The 12,897-nt window shown below is 39.5% G+C and overlaps 1 protein-coding gene across 1 annotated transcript in view; it reads left to right on the top strand.

Annotated features, from left to right (window-relative positions):
* The window catches only part of Armh4 (armadillo like helical domain containing 4), a 103,749-nt gene extending 102,542 nt beyond the window's left edge, over positions 1-1,207 (top strand). The window contains 3 exon segments of the mRNA XM_090344185.1: positions 68-167; positions 170-201; positions 448-1,207. Coding sequence (XP_090200311.1) covers positions 68-167; positions 170-201; positions 448-516 — 201 coding nt within the window. The 3' untranslated portion in view covers positions 517-1,207.
* The last annotated feature ends 11,690 nt before the right edge of the window (positions 1,208-12,897 follow it).

The following is a 12,897-nucleotide window of genomic DNA, read 5'->3' as shown; positions in this document are numbered from 1 at the left end:
TAACAGAATGGAGGAGCAGAGAGCCAGGGGTCTGTTGCATGTCCTGATGCATGTCTCTTGTGTGCAGGCTGGCTACATGTCAGGAATGCTGGTGCCTGTAGGGGTGGGCATAGCTGGAGCCCTGTTCATCTTGGGAGCACTCTACAGCATTAAGGTTATGAATCGCCGAAGAGAAACGGCTTCAAAAGGCACAAAAGAAAGGTATGGAACCAAGAAGAGCAAACTCTAATCAGTCTCAGAACCTTCTTCGCTCACCTAATTTGCTTAATAAAGCACATGGGGTTTAATGGTGCATGAAGAGTGCTGACGTGCCCAGTGGTTTGGATGAGCTACTGCAGCTACTTTGCCTTGGCTTCATTTGTTACTGCCTCTTTAAAACGGGCTTTCTTTCTTAGCTTTGTTCTGCAGCAGACACAGTTTAATGCGTTCCTGTTTTTCTTTCTCTAGCAGAGAGAATTCAACAGCATGCAAGACCGAGTTATGCTCTTAGCCGACAGCTCTGAAGATGAATTTTGAATTGGACTTCAGTGTAACTGGAATATTGAATGATATTCTTAAGTTTATTTTGATTTGGGGGGAGCAGAAGAAAAACAAAGAGAATAATTTCTTGCTCCTTCGCTGCTATCAGGCTGTCAGACCTACTATGTGCTGGATAGTAGATTTTTGTTGTTGTTGTTGTTCTTATACTGAGCAGAAAAGGCATGCCAAAAACTAACTGTGAACACACAGTGTTTGGTTATTCTGTAGTGAATTTCCCATCGCCGTGGGCTACAATTTATAAACACAGTTCAGTAGGAGTAGCAGGGCTAGGTAGAGTAAAAACTTTGTATTTTTCCATTGTCTTTTCCTTGGTTTGCCTTCTATATATTAGGTATAATGGCTGTTGCCTTCTAGGCATGCTTGACTTTGAAGTAGATATCTTAACAAAGAGTAACTACTCCTGATCACACTCTACCTACCTTCTTGGAAATATGGCTGTGAGCTATGGGTCACTATATTTGCATCCAAACAACCATCAACTTAGCATGGAATCTTACTTTGTTGGGCTTTCTCAGCACAGTAGGATTATAAGCAGATTTTATATGTATCTCGCATTAAACACTTTAGCTTCCTAGTTTTATTAGTTTCACCTTCAATTATATTCACATTGCTGGCAAGGGAAAATAATGCACCAGAAATAACACATTAAATTAACTCTCAATCTTCATGTATGCTTGCTTTCTTAAGTGGTGTGGTTTAAAGTCCAAGAGGTCTATCAGCAGTATCTTACATGTTAGTTGTTAAAAGACATTCTTTCTGTGTACTGCTTGACCTTGCCAAAAAAAGATGGAGCAATCTAGAAGGAGGGAGATAGATAGACTCTCAGAGAATTTATCTCTGCCATTTGGTTCGTGCGGGCACAGCCACAAACATGAATAATTCAGAGGACTGCTTTTCCACATCTGTGATCATGATCATGGAATGATGGGATCACCACTGGTGATTTGGGGGCTTTATTAGCAAAAAAGATATTCTATGGTTGAAGCAGGCCAAGTGGCTAGTTCCCTGTGCACAGAGAAATCATGCATGTGGAGAAATCAACTAATTTCAGGGCAGCCTACCATGGGAAGGGTAGAGTGAGTTAGATGCTTTCTGATTTCTTTGGGGATATAAGCCCCTGCACTATACCCACTAGAGTCTTTGTTTAGTCTGTTGGATTCTGGGCCCGTGAAACCTGTTGGGTTTTGGGATAGAGACCTGGTTCATCTCCCCAGAAGGATAAATGCTAGTGAGAACACTGTTATGATGGAGAACGTGTTCGGATTCATTAGAGTCTGTTCTACTATGAAAAGGGCAAGTTGTGTTATTCCTAACTACCCGCTAAGGTAGGACATGCGGTTTTCTATTTTCCCATTTGACTGAAGATAGCTCTGAAGCTAAGAAGAGATATGAGGATCCAAAGTTGTGCCCATGGGGAATAAGCCTGGGAATTCTGTTGGAAGCAAAACCACAAAACCCTGTCTTCAATTCAGTGCCTTTCACACGTACTTTGGATGAAGTAGTGACATTCCAAGCCCTTCTCTAAAGCAAAGCTTCTTAATAATTAGAAGCTTGGTCAAGAAACATTTGGTATTAATTTCATCCTTTTAAGTAAAGGATCAATGCTTTTCTTGCACTAATTGTCTTACCAAAGTTCATTCCTTCTGTGTAAAAAGTACCATCTGTAGCAAACTACTAGAGAGAAGCTTCCAGATTCATTCTCTAATGATAGCTGGCGCACAAGAATGTTTCCAACAGGCAATTTTTACATTTTTTTTTGTTGAGAGAATAAGAAAATTTGTAAAATGGAAAAAGAGAAACAAAAAGTTACGTATAGGCAGACAGAAATAAGCAATCGGCACAAAAAGTTACATATAGGCAGACAGAAATAAGCAATCGGCACATAAGCTCAAGGCCACTTTTTAAGAAATAGACTTTAAAAAAAGTAGACTTTAGACCCATACACTCATGAATGCTTTGGCATTTTGTGAATACAGTCATCCTGGTATTGAATAAGGGATGTTTTCCCTTACCACGAGCAGCTTCTGCTATACATGCTCCTCAGGTTAAGAGCAATTGAGCATGAGGCGTGTGTCTTGACATGCTGTTTGTTGAACATACACGTTGGGTTTGCTTAATTGGGCAATGCAGGGGTCATACTGGTGGCTGCCCAGTCTGTAACCTCAACTAGCTCAAGGCAATAGGTTGATGTTCAAATCACAGTACAACAAAGTCACAGATGATAGATACGCGCTTTCATTTTTTTTTTAAAGGGCTATGAAGATAACCTGTGTGTAAACTTAGGCTGAAGTAGAAATGTCTCTGCATTGCATTTTGGCACACCTGGCTGTTTAAAGGAAAAGATCCTAATAGCTTAGGATCTAAAAGATTTTGGTAGAAACCCACATAAACATGTGGATAAAAAATAAAGATGATCATTCAGCCTTTGAATGAGAGGAATCCTGTTATTGTGACAATGTAGATGAACTGAGAGGACATTATGCAGAGAAAACTTGACGATTCACAGAAAGGCAAACACTGCATAATTCCAATTGTGAGTAAAGTAGTCCAGTTCACAGAAGCAGAGGTGGAATGGTGGTTGCAGCAGTTGGGGAGGGAGGGGTAAGGGAAGGAATTGGCTAGTTGGTATAAAGTTTCAGTTGTGCAAGATGAATAGATTCTAGATAACTTTTGTAGAATGCAACAGCTAACCATACTGTACTAGGCACTTAACATTTTATTGCAACAGTAGATTCCATGTTGTGTTCTTACCATAACAACAACAAAAAAAGGAGATAGAAACCAGGCACTGGCTTACACTATAATCCTAATTACTCAGAAGGCTAAGATCTGAGGGTCAAAGGTCAAAGCAAACCCAAAAGTGGAGCTGTGGCTGAAGTAGTAGAGCACTAGTTTTGAAGTGCAGGGACAGCAACCAGGTCCTGAGTTCAAGACCCAGGACTGGCACCAAAAAGAAGAAAAAAGAATAATAGACATGATGAAGGACCTTGTGGAAAGAGACCCTTTTGCTAGTTCCACTCTCCATAAAAACCACACAATGTAATGGAGAAAAGATGAAAGAAAAAAAATGGTGGAAGTTACTAGAAAAAGAATAGAACATTGAGATGGAGAAGAATAGACTCCTTCTATACCCATGATGTCTTTTCCTATAATCTGAAGACAATAGTTTTCTTTTAAGTCCTTTTATTTCTTTTCCTCCCTTTTGTGAGCTGCTTCTTTTAGTAGCTACTGACTTAATTTATATGCAATATTTGGAGTTAATTAGGATCCCAGGGTAACTTCTTAAAAATGTGGCAAGAAAAAATAATGTAAAGCAGAGTTTCAGAAGGTAAGAGGGGGCCATAACTCTGTTATTCAGAGTTGGTTCTTCATTATCTTTTTGTGGAGCTAGGTATTGAATTTGGGGCTTCATAATGTTAGATGGTTTCTCTACCCCTAAGTTATACTTCCAGCACTTGTCTAATTATGTTTTTAAGGCTGAGATTTAGAAGTTAGAGTAATAATGGAAGACACTTTATGAAAAGAAATGTTCTCATTATCTGACTCATGTCATTATAATCCCTCTGTAATAATAGTAAAGTAAATTAATAATAAAGCCAGTTACAGTGTTATAAGGATACATGTTGGACAATTGGTGTCTCACACTTATAATCCTGGTTATTCCAAAGGCTGAGATCTGAGGATTTGAGGGTCATGATAGGAAGCCAGTTAGGGAAAGAAAGTCAATGAGACTCTTATTTCCTATGAACCATCAAAAAGCAGAAGTGGAGATGTGACTCAAGTGGTAGAATACCAATTCTGAGCAAAAAAGCCACTTGAGAATGTGAGAGTCTGAGTACTCAGTATTAGTTCATGTGCAAAAAAAAATGTTCTGGGGATGAAGGCAACATTAAAGCACTTTAAGACCTAGCGCTTCCCTCTCCATGTCTTCAGATATCTTCTCTCTGTGGAAGTCCTAAGGAAACACTTTATTTGGAATTGCATCCATAACTCAGGAGAGAAGAATCAAGCCTTCCACAGGCATCATGATTTCTGTGATGTGAATAATCACTGTTCCTATCAGGTGCCAAGCAACTAGCTCTTAGAAACAAGATATATTATTTAGCATGAGCTTCCAGCTGTATGGCTTCTTGGCAACACAGGCTTTATTATGACCACAGAGAATCTGAAGCGACAGGATCACAACAGAAGAAAGAAATCTCTCCTTTTCAGATTATGTGAAGGTTTAACAATAAGGCAAGTAATATGTGTGGAAGAAGATGGAAGAAAGGTGGTAACAACAGGCAGGTGTATAAAATCTTACAAAAATACTTTTTTTGTCATAAACTATTATAATTTCTACTGAAAGCCAGTGTCTTGAAAGGATGAATGCTCAGAAAATGCTGAAAATCAGCAAGGAAAAGAATGCAAGCAGGAAGATTATGCAGGGGAAGGGACCAAAAAGCTACAAGTCTTTTATTTCTGTTCTTTTTTCCCCACCAAAAATAATTAGTCTATACTGGATGGGAAATGAGTATGGTTGAGAAGGGATGGAAGTACAAGATGAATGAGGAGATGAAAGGTGCTTGGTTAAGTGAGCTTGGGTTCAGTTAAATATTTTCCTTAGTTGCGAGTTAAATATCTTTCTTAGTTTGAAGTCTTTCAAAGGACTGAATGTAAACTTCTGGACATAGGAAATAAATTGAAAACAAAATAATGATGTTGACTTAATAAAATCCTCATATGTGCACATTGAGCATTGTTGTAAGGCACACACCTTCTTTCTGGAGTAGCTATTAGATTAATAAGCTGAGGACAGACTAATGAGAGACATCTAATTATGTTACTTTGCTAATTATAAACCTTCGTAATCAACATGGCTAGAAACATCTTGTTGCTGAATTTCTATGTTCAGAAAACCCCTACAACACTTATTTTATAAGCCATTATTACATTTATTTATAAGCCACTATTAATTGAAATGCATTAGAAATACCTTATTTTGAGAATATCAGACTCCTTATTAATTTTCTACTAAGTGCATATAGGATAAAGAGAAACAGAGAGAAAGGGAAGAGAAAGGGAAGAGAATAGGAAGGAAAGTAGAGAAAGAGGGAGGGAGAGGAAAAAAGGAAGGAAGAGAAATTTCCTTTAGGAAGTAGTAGAAATACAAAAAAAATCTGACACATCTACTCCCTTGGTCTAGTTTACTTATAAACACAGAAAAATACTGGAGCAAACTCTCAAATATATTTTTTGCCAGTTCTGAGCTTGGGCTCAGGGCCTGAACACTATCCTTGGGTTTTCTCAAGGCCAGAGCCCCACCACTTGAGCCACAGCACCACTTCTGGCTTTTTTTCTATGTACGTTGTACTGAGAAATTGAACCCGAGTCTTCATGCTTGCCAGCAAGCACTCTACCACTAGGCCAAACTCCCAGTCCAAATTCTCAAATCTTTCACTGGGTAGAAAAAAACCCACCATACTTACCCTCCTCCAAAGCAACAACAGCAATAATATAGGCAATACTATAATAAGACTACAACACAGAATAATATAGACTATCTGGAATGGAGAATGTAAATTCTTGCCTTAAGGTTGCATTTTCCAAATCTGAAGTTCAAGACTGATGTCACTGACTAAGCGGGGAGACATTTTGTGGACTGAGGGTGGTACCATGGACTGAGAAGGGATAGAAATAGAGGAATTACCTGCAGAAGGAAAAAAAAAAGATCCTTATTTCCTTATTTTTCTTCAAGAAGTTCATAGTTACAGAACCAGAATGCAAGCAAGTGACAGGCCAAATGATACCCTCTTGGATTGTTATCTTTAATGTTGTAGAGGTCATCTGCTTTATTCTCAAAAGAATAAATCTAATATCAGGTCAGGAAACCAAGAGTTTTTATAATCAATTTCCTGTGTATCAGTATGTTCTTTAAAAGTAGCATACCTTAAAGGAAGGGACTAATCCCTTTTGAAACATTTCTCTAATTTTATATCTTGTAGTGTGGCTAGAGCATTTGTATAATTTTGAACTTGGTCATGACCAGATAGACTAAAAGATACACTCCTAGGAAAGTATGAGCACAGTCTCCTAAAAAGGAATTAGAATCCTCCATTGATTATTTCCCTTCATTTCCTTCTTCATGTAAGAAAGGAAATGAGAAATCCAAACTAGTTTTGTAATTGAACCAATCAAATCCCACAGATCTGAGGCTGGGTGTGTCCCCCAGGCACAGGTCCCTGCTTAGCTTGCATGAGGCCACATTCTATCCCCTGAAAGTCCTGAAAGTCTGCGTCAACAGAAATGAGCATGACTAGAGAGTCTGTCTTTGGTAAGCCAAATCAGTATTCATTGAATGCCTTTATGTGTTGGGCATTGTGTTAAGTATTGAGGGAGCAAGTGTATCAAATTCAGTTACCAGGAAGAACTCACAAACTGGAGATCAGAGGTGATAAACGGGAGATTTTATCCCACGTTCGCTACAGGATCCAGAAAGGAGTATCCAGCTCTTTTAAGATTAGGGATGTTTCTCTAGAGCAGGTAACATCAAACCTAAGGCCAGGTTGGTGATAGGGGATAAAACAGGTTAGTTAGCTTGAAAGGAAGACCGGAGTTGGGTTCTGGCAGGGTGGCCAGGTAGAGGGAGAGGTCATGGAAATTTCAGCAGGGAGAGCTCACATAGAGGAGCATGATGATAGAGGGCCCGGGCCAGTGAGGGGTGAGGTAGTAGGGGAAATGAGAGGTATGAAATATGAGGCTGACCCTAAAGGGTTTTTAAAATCATGGCAGGCATTGAGACTTTGTTTTTAGAGCACTTAGAAACCGTGGAAGAGTATTGTGCTGAGACATGCTGTGATCAGCCATGGGAAGACTGACTTGGGAAAGTTGAAATCTAAAGTTAGGGCCACCCATTAAGGTCCAGGCTGACAAAATAATGGAGGTGAAACATGACTTTGTTTCTGAGCGAGGTACAGGAGTGAATATGGTGGGTGATGTGGGATAGGAGGTGGTGGTAAGGGGAAAGGTGGGTAGATTCTGGAAGTGTTCAGGGGTAAATGGCTAACAGTAGTACAGGGGAATTGATTAGATGTGTCAAGGAAGGAGAAGACAATGGTTATAGCTGAGCGTGATTGTGGGCCTTTGAGTGTGATATCCTAGCATACCTAAGCCTGAGAAAAAATAACCTACAAATCCTACAAATCCACCACGAAAGTAGAGGTAGTTTTCCACACAAAAAAGTGTGTGTGTGTGTGTGTGTGTGTGTGTGTGTGTGTGTGTGTGTGCTCATGCTCTGTAACTTTGAAAGGTAGTATCACAGGAAAAACTCCAAACTTACATCAAATCTTTGGAAAACTCCTCCTAATACCTCCCATTACTTTTGTGGCGCTCTAGGTATGGAGTTACTATTTAAGATCTCAGTTTGTAAACACAAATACGAGTTCCTTAGTCTTTGACACAAGACAACAAAGCTCTGCATCTTGTGTTTCTTGAAAATAAGCCCAAGAAGCCTGTCTTTCCAAGCCAGCCCTCCAATGAAGATGTCAGTGTTTGGATGCGTGGCCTGGAGAGTCTGGTGAGCATGTAAGACCCAGGTCCTAGAGCTGAGGCCTTTACACATCTGTCATGGACAGGCATCAAGTGGCTTATCTTCTTAAAAATAAAGCAAATTTTCCAGCTTGCTATATCAACACATTCTGGAGGGGGCCAGTGGCAGTGATGAAGAATTGAGAAGATTGAAGAGCATAGGAAGAAACAAGTGACATTTCAGTCCTCTCAGAGACCACCACTTTTCTATTATCTCTCTATTTAGAATACATGGTATATGCACACTTTTACTTTTATATCAAGTCGGAATTATAGTTTATATGCTATCTTGTTACCTCCATAGCTGCAATTTTCCAGGATTTTTCTTTTTTTGGAAAAAAACCCAGGAATAATAGCGAGCTTCTGAAAATTCTGCACTTGTATTTGAATGAACACACTATGTTTCATCATTAGCAGGATTCATTTGGCATTGGATGTTCCATGACTGTCCACTTCCCTCAAAATTATTCCAAATGATATTGATGAAATTAGTTAAAAGGAGAAGTCTCCATAAACACACTCCTGCTGGGAAATGTCATATTCATGTGCCCTGAGGGATTAAAGAATATATTCTTATTTTTGTCTTTGCCTTCAAAGCAAAGATTGTAAACTTTTATAATTAAACAGTGAGACTGAATAGACATATGGGTAGATAATATGTAGCATTGTGGGAAATATTGAAAAAGAAAAGGGTACTTACCGGAGTGACCTCAATTGTTTAAAGGCTTTTTCAATTTGATTCTCTTGAATGTGATTGTTATTTTTGTGTCAATTATCCTAGGTGCTCATGCCGAAAGTTCAGCAAGCAAGCAAGCAAAAATAAAATCCACTGTTATCTCCAATGCTTTCTTTGCTCTATTTTTGTATGTTTTCTCCACTAGATCCTTTTAGTCTAACCTTTCTTTGTCTCTCTTAGCTCTGAAGGATCTTATCCTAGTGGCTGTAATAGAATTTATGTGCTACTAGATAATGTTTTATTACTTTACTTCTATGTATTTAAAAAAAATCCTATGTTTTTGTAGTATGGAAGTTAATGAAACCCTGTTACTTGTTGAGCAAGACCTGTGTGAGTATCTCCAGTAGCTTGCATTCTTCCAAACATCTTGCAGAGGAGGAGATGAAATTAGATAAATAACATAATAAAACCCATTAAACTTTATTCAAAAAACATTGTCTTTGGGTGTGAAAGTAAATTCTTCATGAAAGGTTATTAAACTAAAATGAGATGGAGTGTTTAGCAAACTGCTTGATTGAATCTGCCCCAGCAACCTCATGTTTTGTTTCTGTTCATGTTTAAGGTATAGAAATTAAAATCAGCTACAGAAAAATTTTAGATCAAATTTGAGATCAAACAAACTATTATGGAGCTGGGTACTGTAGCCCTAACACACCAGGATGCTGAGATTTGGAAGATCTTGGTTTAAAGACAGTCTGGGCAGAGAAGTCTGTGAGATTACATCTCTAATTATCTGCCAAAAAGCAGCACTGGAGGCATGAGCCAAGTGGTAAATTCTCAACTGTCAGCAATACAGTCAATGACAAAAACATCAACAATGATGATCTTTATAATAAGTTTTAAAGTATTGTTGCATAGTTTGAACCACAAATAGGCAAATGCAATTTTTGATCTTCAGTTGCAATATGCTTTTATTTAGCAATAATAAAAATCCCAAATGATCATCAAGCTTTTGCTGTGGCCCTTGTACTGTGCCACAATGCTTTATATGTATAAACTCATTTAGTTAAATACCAAATCCAGTCATTATTCATCAGTGACACTACTAATGCCAGAAATCTCACTTGTAACCAATAGTTATCCTTGAGAAACATGAAACAAGACTTGTACTAAATGATTGGTTGTGTTTTCACAATATAAGAATTATATAGCACTGGCTTTTAGCTATGGTTTTATTTTGTTTTAAAAAATATTTCACTGTTGCCAGGCATGGCGGCTCATGCCTAGAATCCTACCTACTCAGGAGGCTGAGATTTAGTGCCAGCCTTGGCACTAGACTGTGAGACTCTTATCTCCAATTAATCTCTAGAAAAATGGGAAGTGGGGCTGTGGCTCCAGAGGTAGGGCAGTAGCCTTGAGCTGAAGACCTCAGGGACAATGCTCAGGCCCAAGAGTAGTGCAGTTACCTTGAGCTGACGAGCTCAGAGGCAGCTCCAGGCTCAGAGTTCAAGCCCCATGATCCACAAACATTTTTTTCATTGTTGTTATATCTGCCCATTCAGCACATTGGGCAGATAATCTATGGAACTACTTCAAAGAGAGGAGCCACAGGAAGGAATCCTGTATGGTGAGTCATATCCTGAAATTATGAGGGGAATACCTATGGCCACATAAACAGCCCTCTTTAATAGAGTGTGCAACAGACAATCCAGTACTTCAGAATTCAGTTATTTGTTGGGACAGTAGTTTGCAGTTGATTTGTCATTAATTTAGGTCACAGTGATCTAAAATTATTTTGAAGTTTATAAGTACTTTGGCTTCTTAAAAACAACAAATGGTGATGTGATATTTATGTCACAGGAGAGTTTGTCCTAGTTTAGTGGCCACATTTCAAAAGTTGAGAAAGTGCTATGTTCATATACCATTGATTTTCTATTCACAATGTTTTTATACATTGTCGGTGGCACCTGGAATTGCTTAAAGTAAAATTTCTATCCCAGGGGAGAATTATTATTCAGATCGTACTTGTGGAAAGCAGTATTTTACCCAGTTAAGTGAAATAAAACGTGGGACACAAAAAGATTTGTTCCTTGGCAGAAGACTTAGTAGATGGTAATTTTTTTTCTGCTCCATTTACCTAAACCAAGACAGAGTACATACTATTCAGACACATTTCTAACTAGGCATTGGGGGTGGGATGAAGAAAAACAACTATGGGTGGGAACAGACTTTTCTACTGTAAATTGTTTCTGTGTGCTTCTCAATATGTGTGTGTGAGAGAGAGAGAGAGGAGTGAGAGTAAGAGAGAAACCTGAATAACAACATCTACTTTTGGTGTATACAGAGAAACAGTTGAGCAGAAGAATGGACTACTTACTAGGATGAATCTGCCCAAACTGGAACCTAAGGGTTTCCTAGAGAGAATGTAAAGACACCTTGCACCATTCCATACCCTTCTTCATCCTAGCCACAACACCAGCAATCACTACGGTGCCAGCTTCTACCAAGTTGCTAGCTATATGTCACCACCGTCCTTCCCTTAGCACCACACATGCATAGCTATGCATGAAAGCAAATCTGGTGGTCCTTAACCGATGGAGAGGGAAGCGGATGGATAAATGTACCCTGCGTTTGTTGCTCCAACAACGGCCTCTCAGAGTCATTTCAGGAGGGCTCAGCACAGATTGTTTACTGCAGGATGACCTTGAACATTTATCCTTGTTCTGATATTCTCTCCCTCCCATTTTACTGCTACATGCAATGACATTTTTTTGTCTCAGGACCTTCTTTCTGGATGACTGAGGCTACAATAATTGGGGTTGGAATTTGGAACAAGATCACTGGTCAGCAATAATAAGAACTATATGTTTAGGAGTAGCGTTGGTAGATCTGGCTAACAGTGCATGTGCATGCTAGTCTTGGGGCTTGAACTCAGGGGCTGGGCTCTGGGATAAAGTGGAGGTAGAGGCAGAATCTTGGTTGTGTGGTGTCTATGAACCTTAAACAGTGGCAACAGTGATGATCGAATTGAATCAGCTGGTGTGTTTAAATTGTGGTGGAGGCTTTGAAAACAGAAAATGTAGGAAATGACAGAATTGAGTCAATTATTACCCAAAGAAATGTTGTGAAGTGGAAAGTGTTGCAATGAAGTGCTTTAAGAGGCTCTCACAGGTAGGGAGTCATGGGATTCTGATCTCAAGGTCAAGCTGTTCCAAGCAAAGAACCTACACTAATCAAAACACTGGTCAAGGGCAAGGGAAGTCTAAAGTGACAGGTCAAAGAGAAAGACAAATACATTACTGTAGCCTTTGGGTCAGGCTCAATAACAGGAATTGGGACCTGAATTGAGTCTTTGCAGATAGTATGAGTGACTATCATCTTGGAGGAGATTCTGGGACAGGTGGAATTTAAGGAGGATCATTAGCAAGTTCAAGAAATGAAGTGTCAGAAAAGAAGAAAAAGAAAGAAAGAACCAGAAATGTATTGCATCTGCCATGCACCCCTTCAACTACTCCTGCTCCTGCCAATACTATGATCACCGAATCTGGCCACATGTCCAGCAGGCTTGCATTGGTGCAGCCTGGCAGGCTCTAACCTTGTACTGTGCCTCTCTTCTCTGATGCTGGAGAATCAGACACTGTTTCTGGCCAGATCAATACTTGGGCAATGCTCAGGCATGCGCAGCTGGGAAGTATGGGAGAGCTGACATCTGGATGAGAGTTGGTGCATCACTGTTATTTTCCTTCTTTCTTCTACGAGGCAGATGATTTTGAGGGGCAATGTATAAGCCCCCCAGCAAGTCACTTGTAACAGTGCTCAACTTGATAATGCATTCTTATATCGTTCTCCCTCTCGCCCTATTCTTGCTTAATTCTAAACTCCTATCACTGGGACCACATTTTTCAGTGACTACTATTGTGTATAAGCCTTCTTTGGGAGTTCTATCTGGGGAAGAATTTGCAGGGGAGGAGAGAGAGAGAAAGAGAAGCGGGGGGGGAAGAGAGAGAGAGAGAGAGAGAGAGAGAGAGAGAGAGAGAGAGAGAGAGAGAGAGAGAGAGAGAGAGAGAGAGAGAGGGAGAGGGAGAGAGGGAGAGAGAGAGGGAGAGGGAGAGGGA

The sequence above is a fragment of the Megascapheus bottae genome, chromosome 14 (assembly GCF_031878675.1).
Source record: "Megascapheus bottae isolate mThoBot1 chromosome 14, mThoBot2.hap1, whole genome shotgun sequence".
Classification (NCBI taxonomy): domain Eukaryota; kingdom Metazoa; phylum Chordata; class Mammalia; order Rodentia; family Geomyidae; genus Megascapheus; species Megascapheus bottae.
This window is presented reverse-complemented; position numbering and strand designations above follow the sequence as displayed.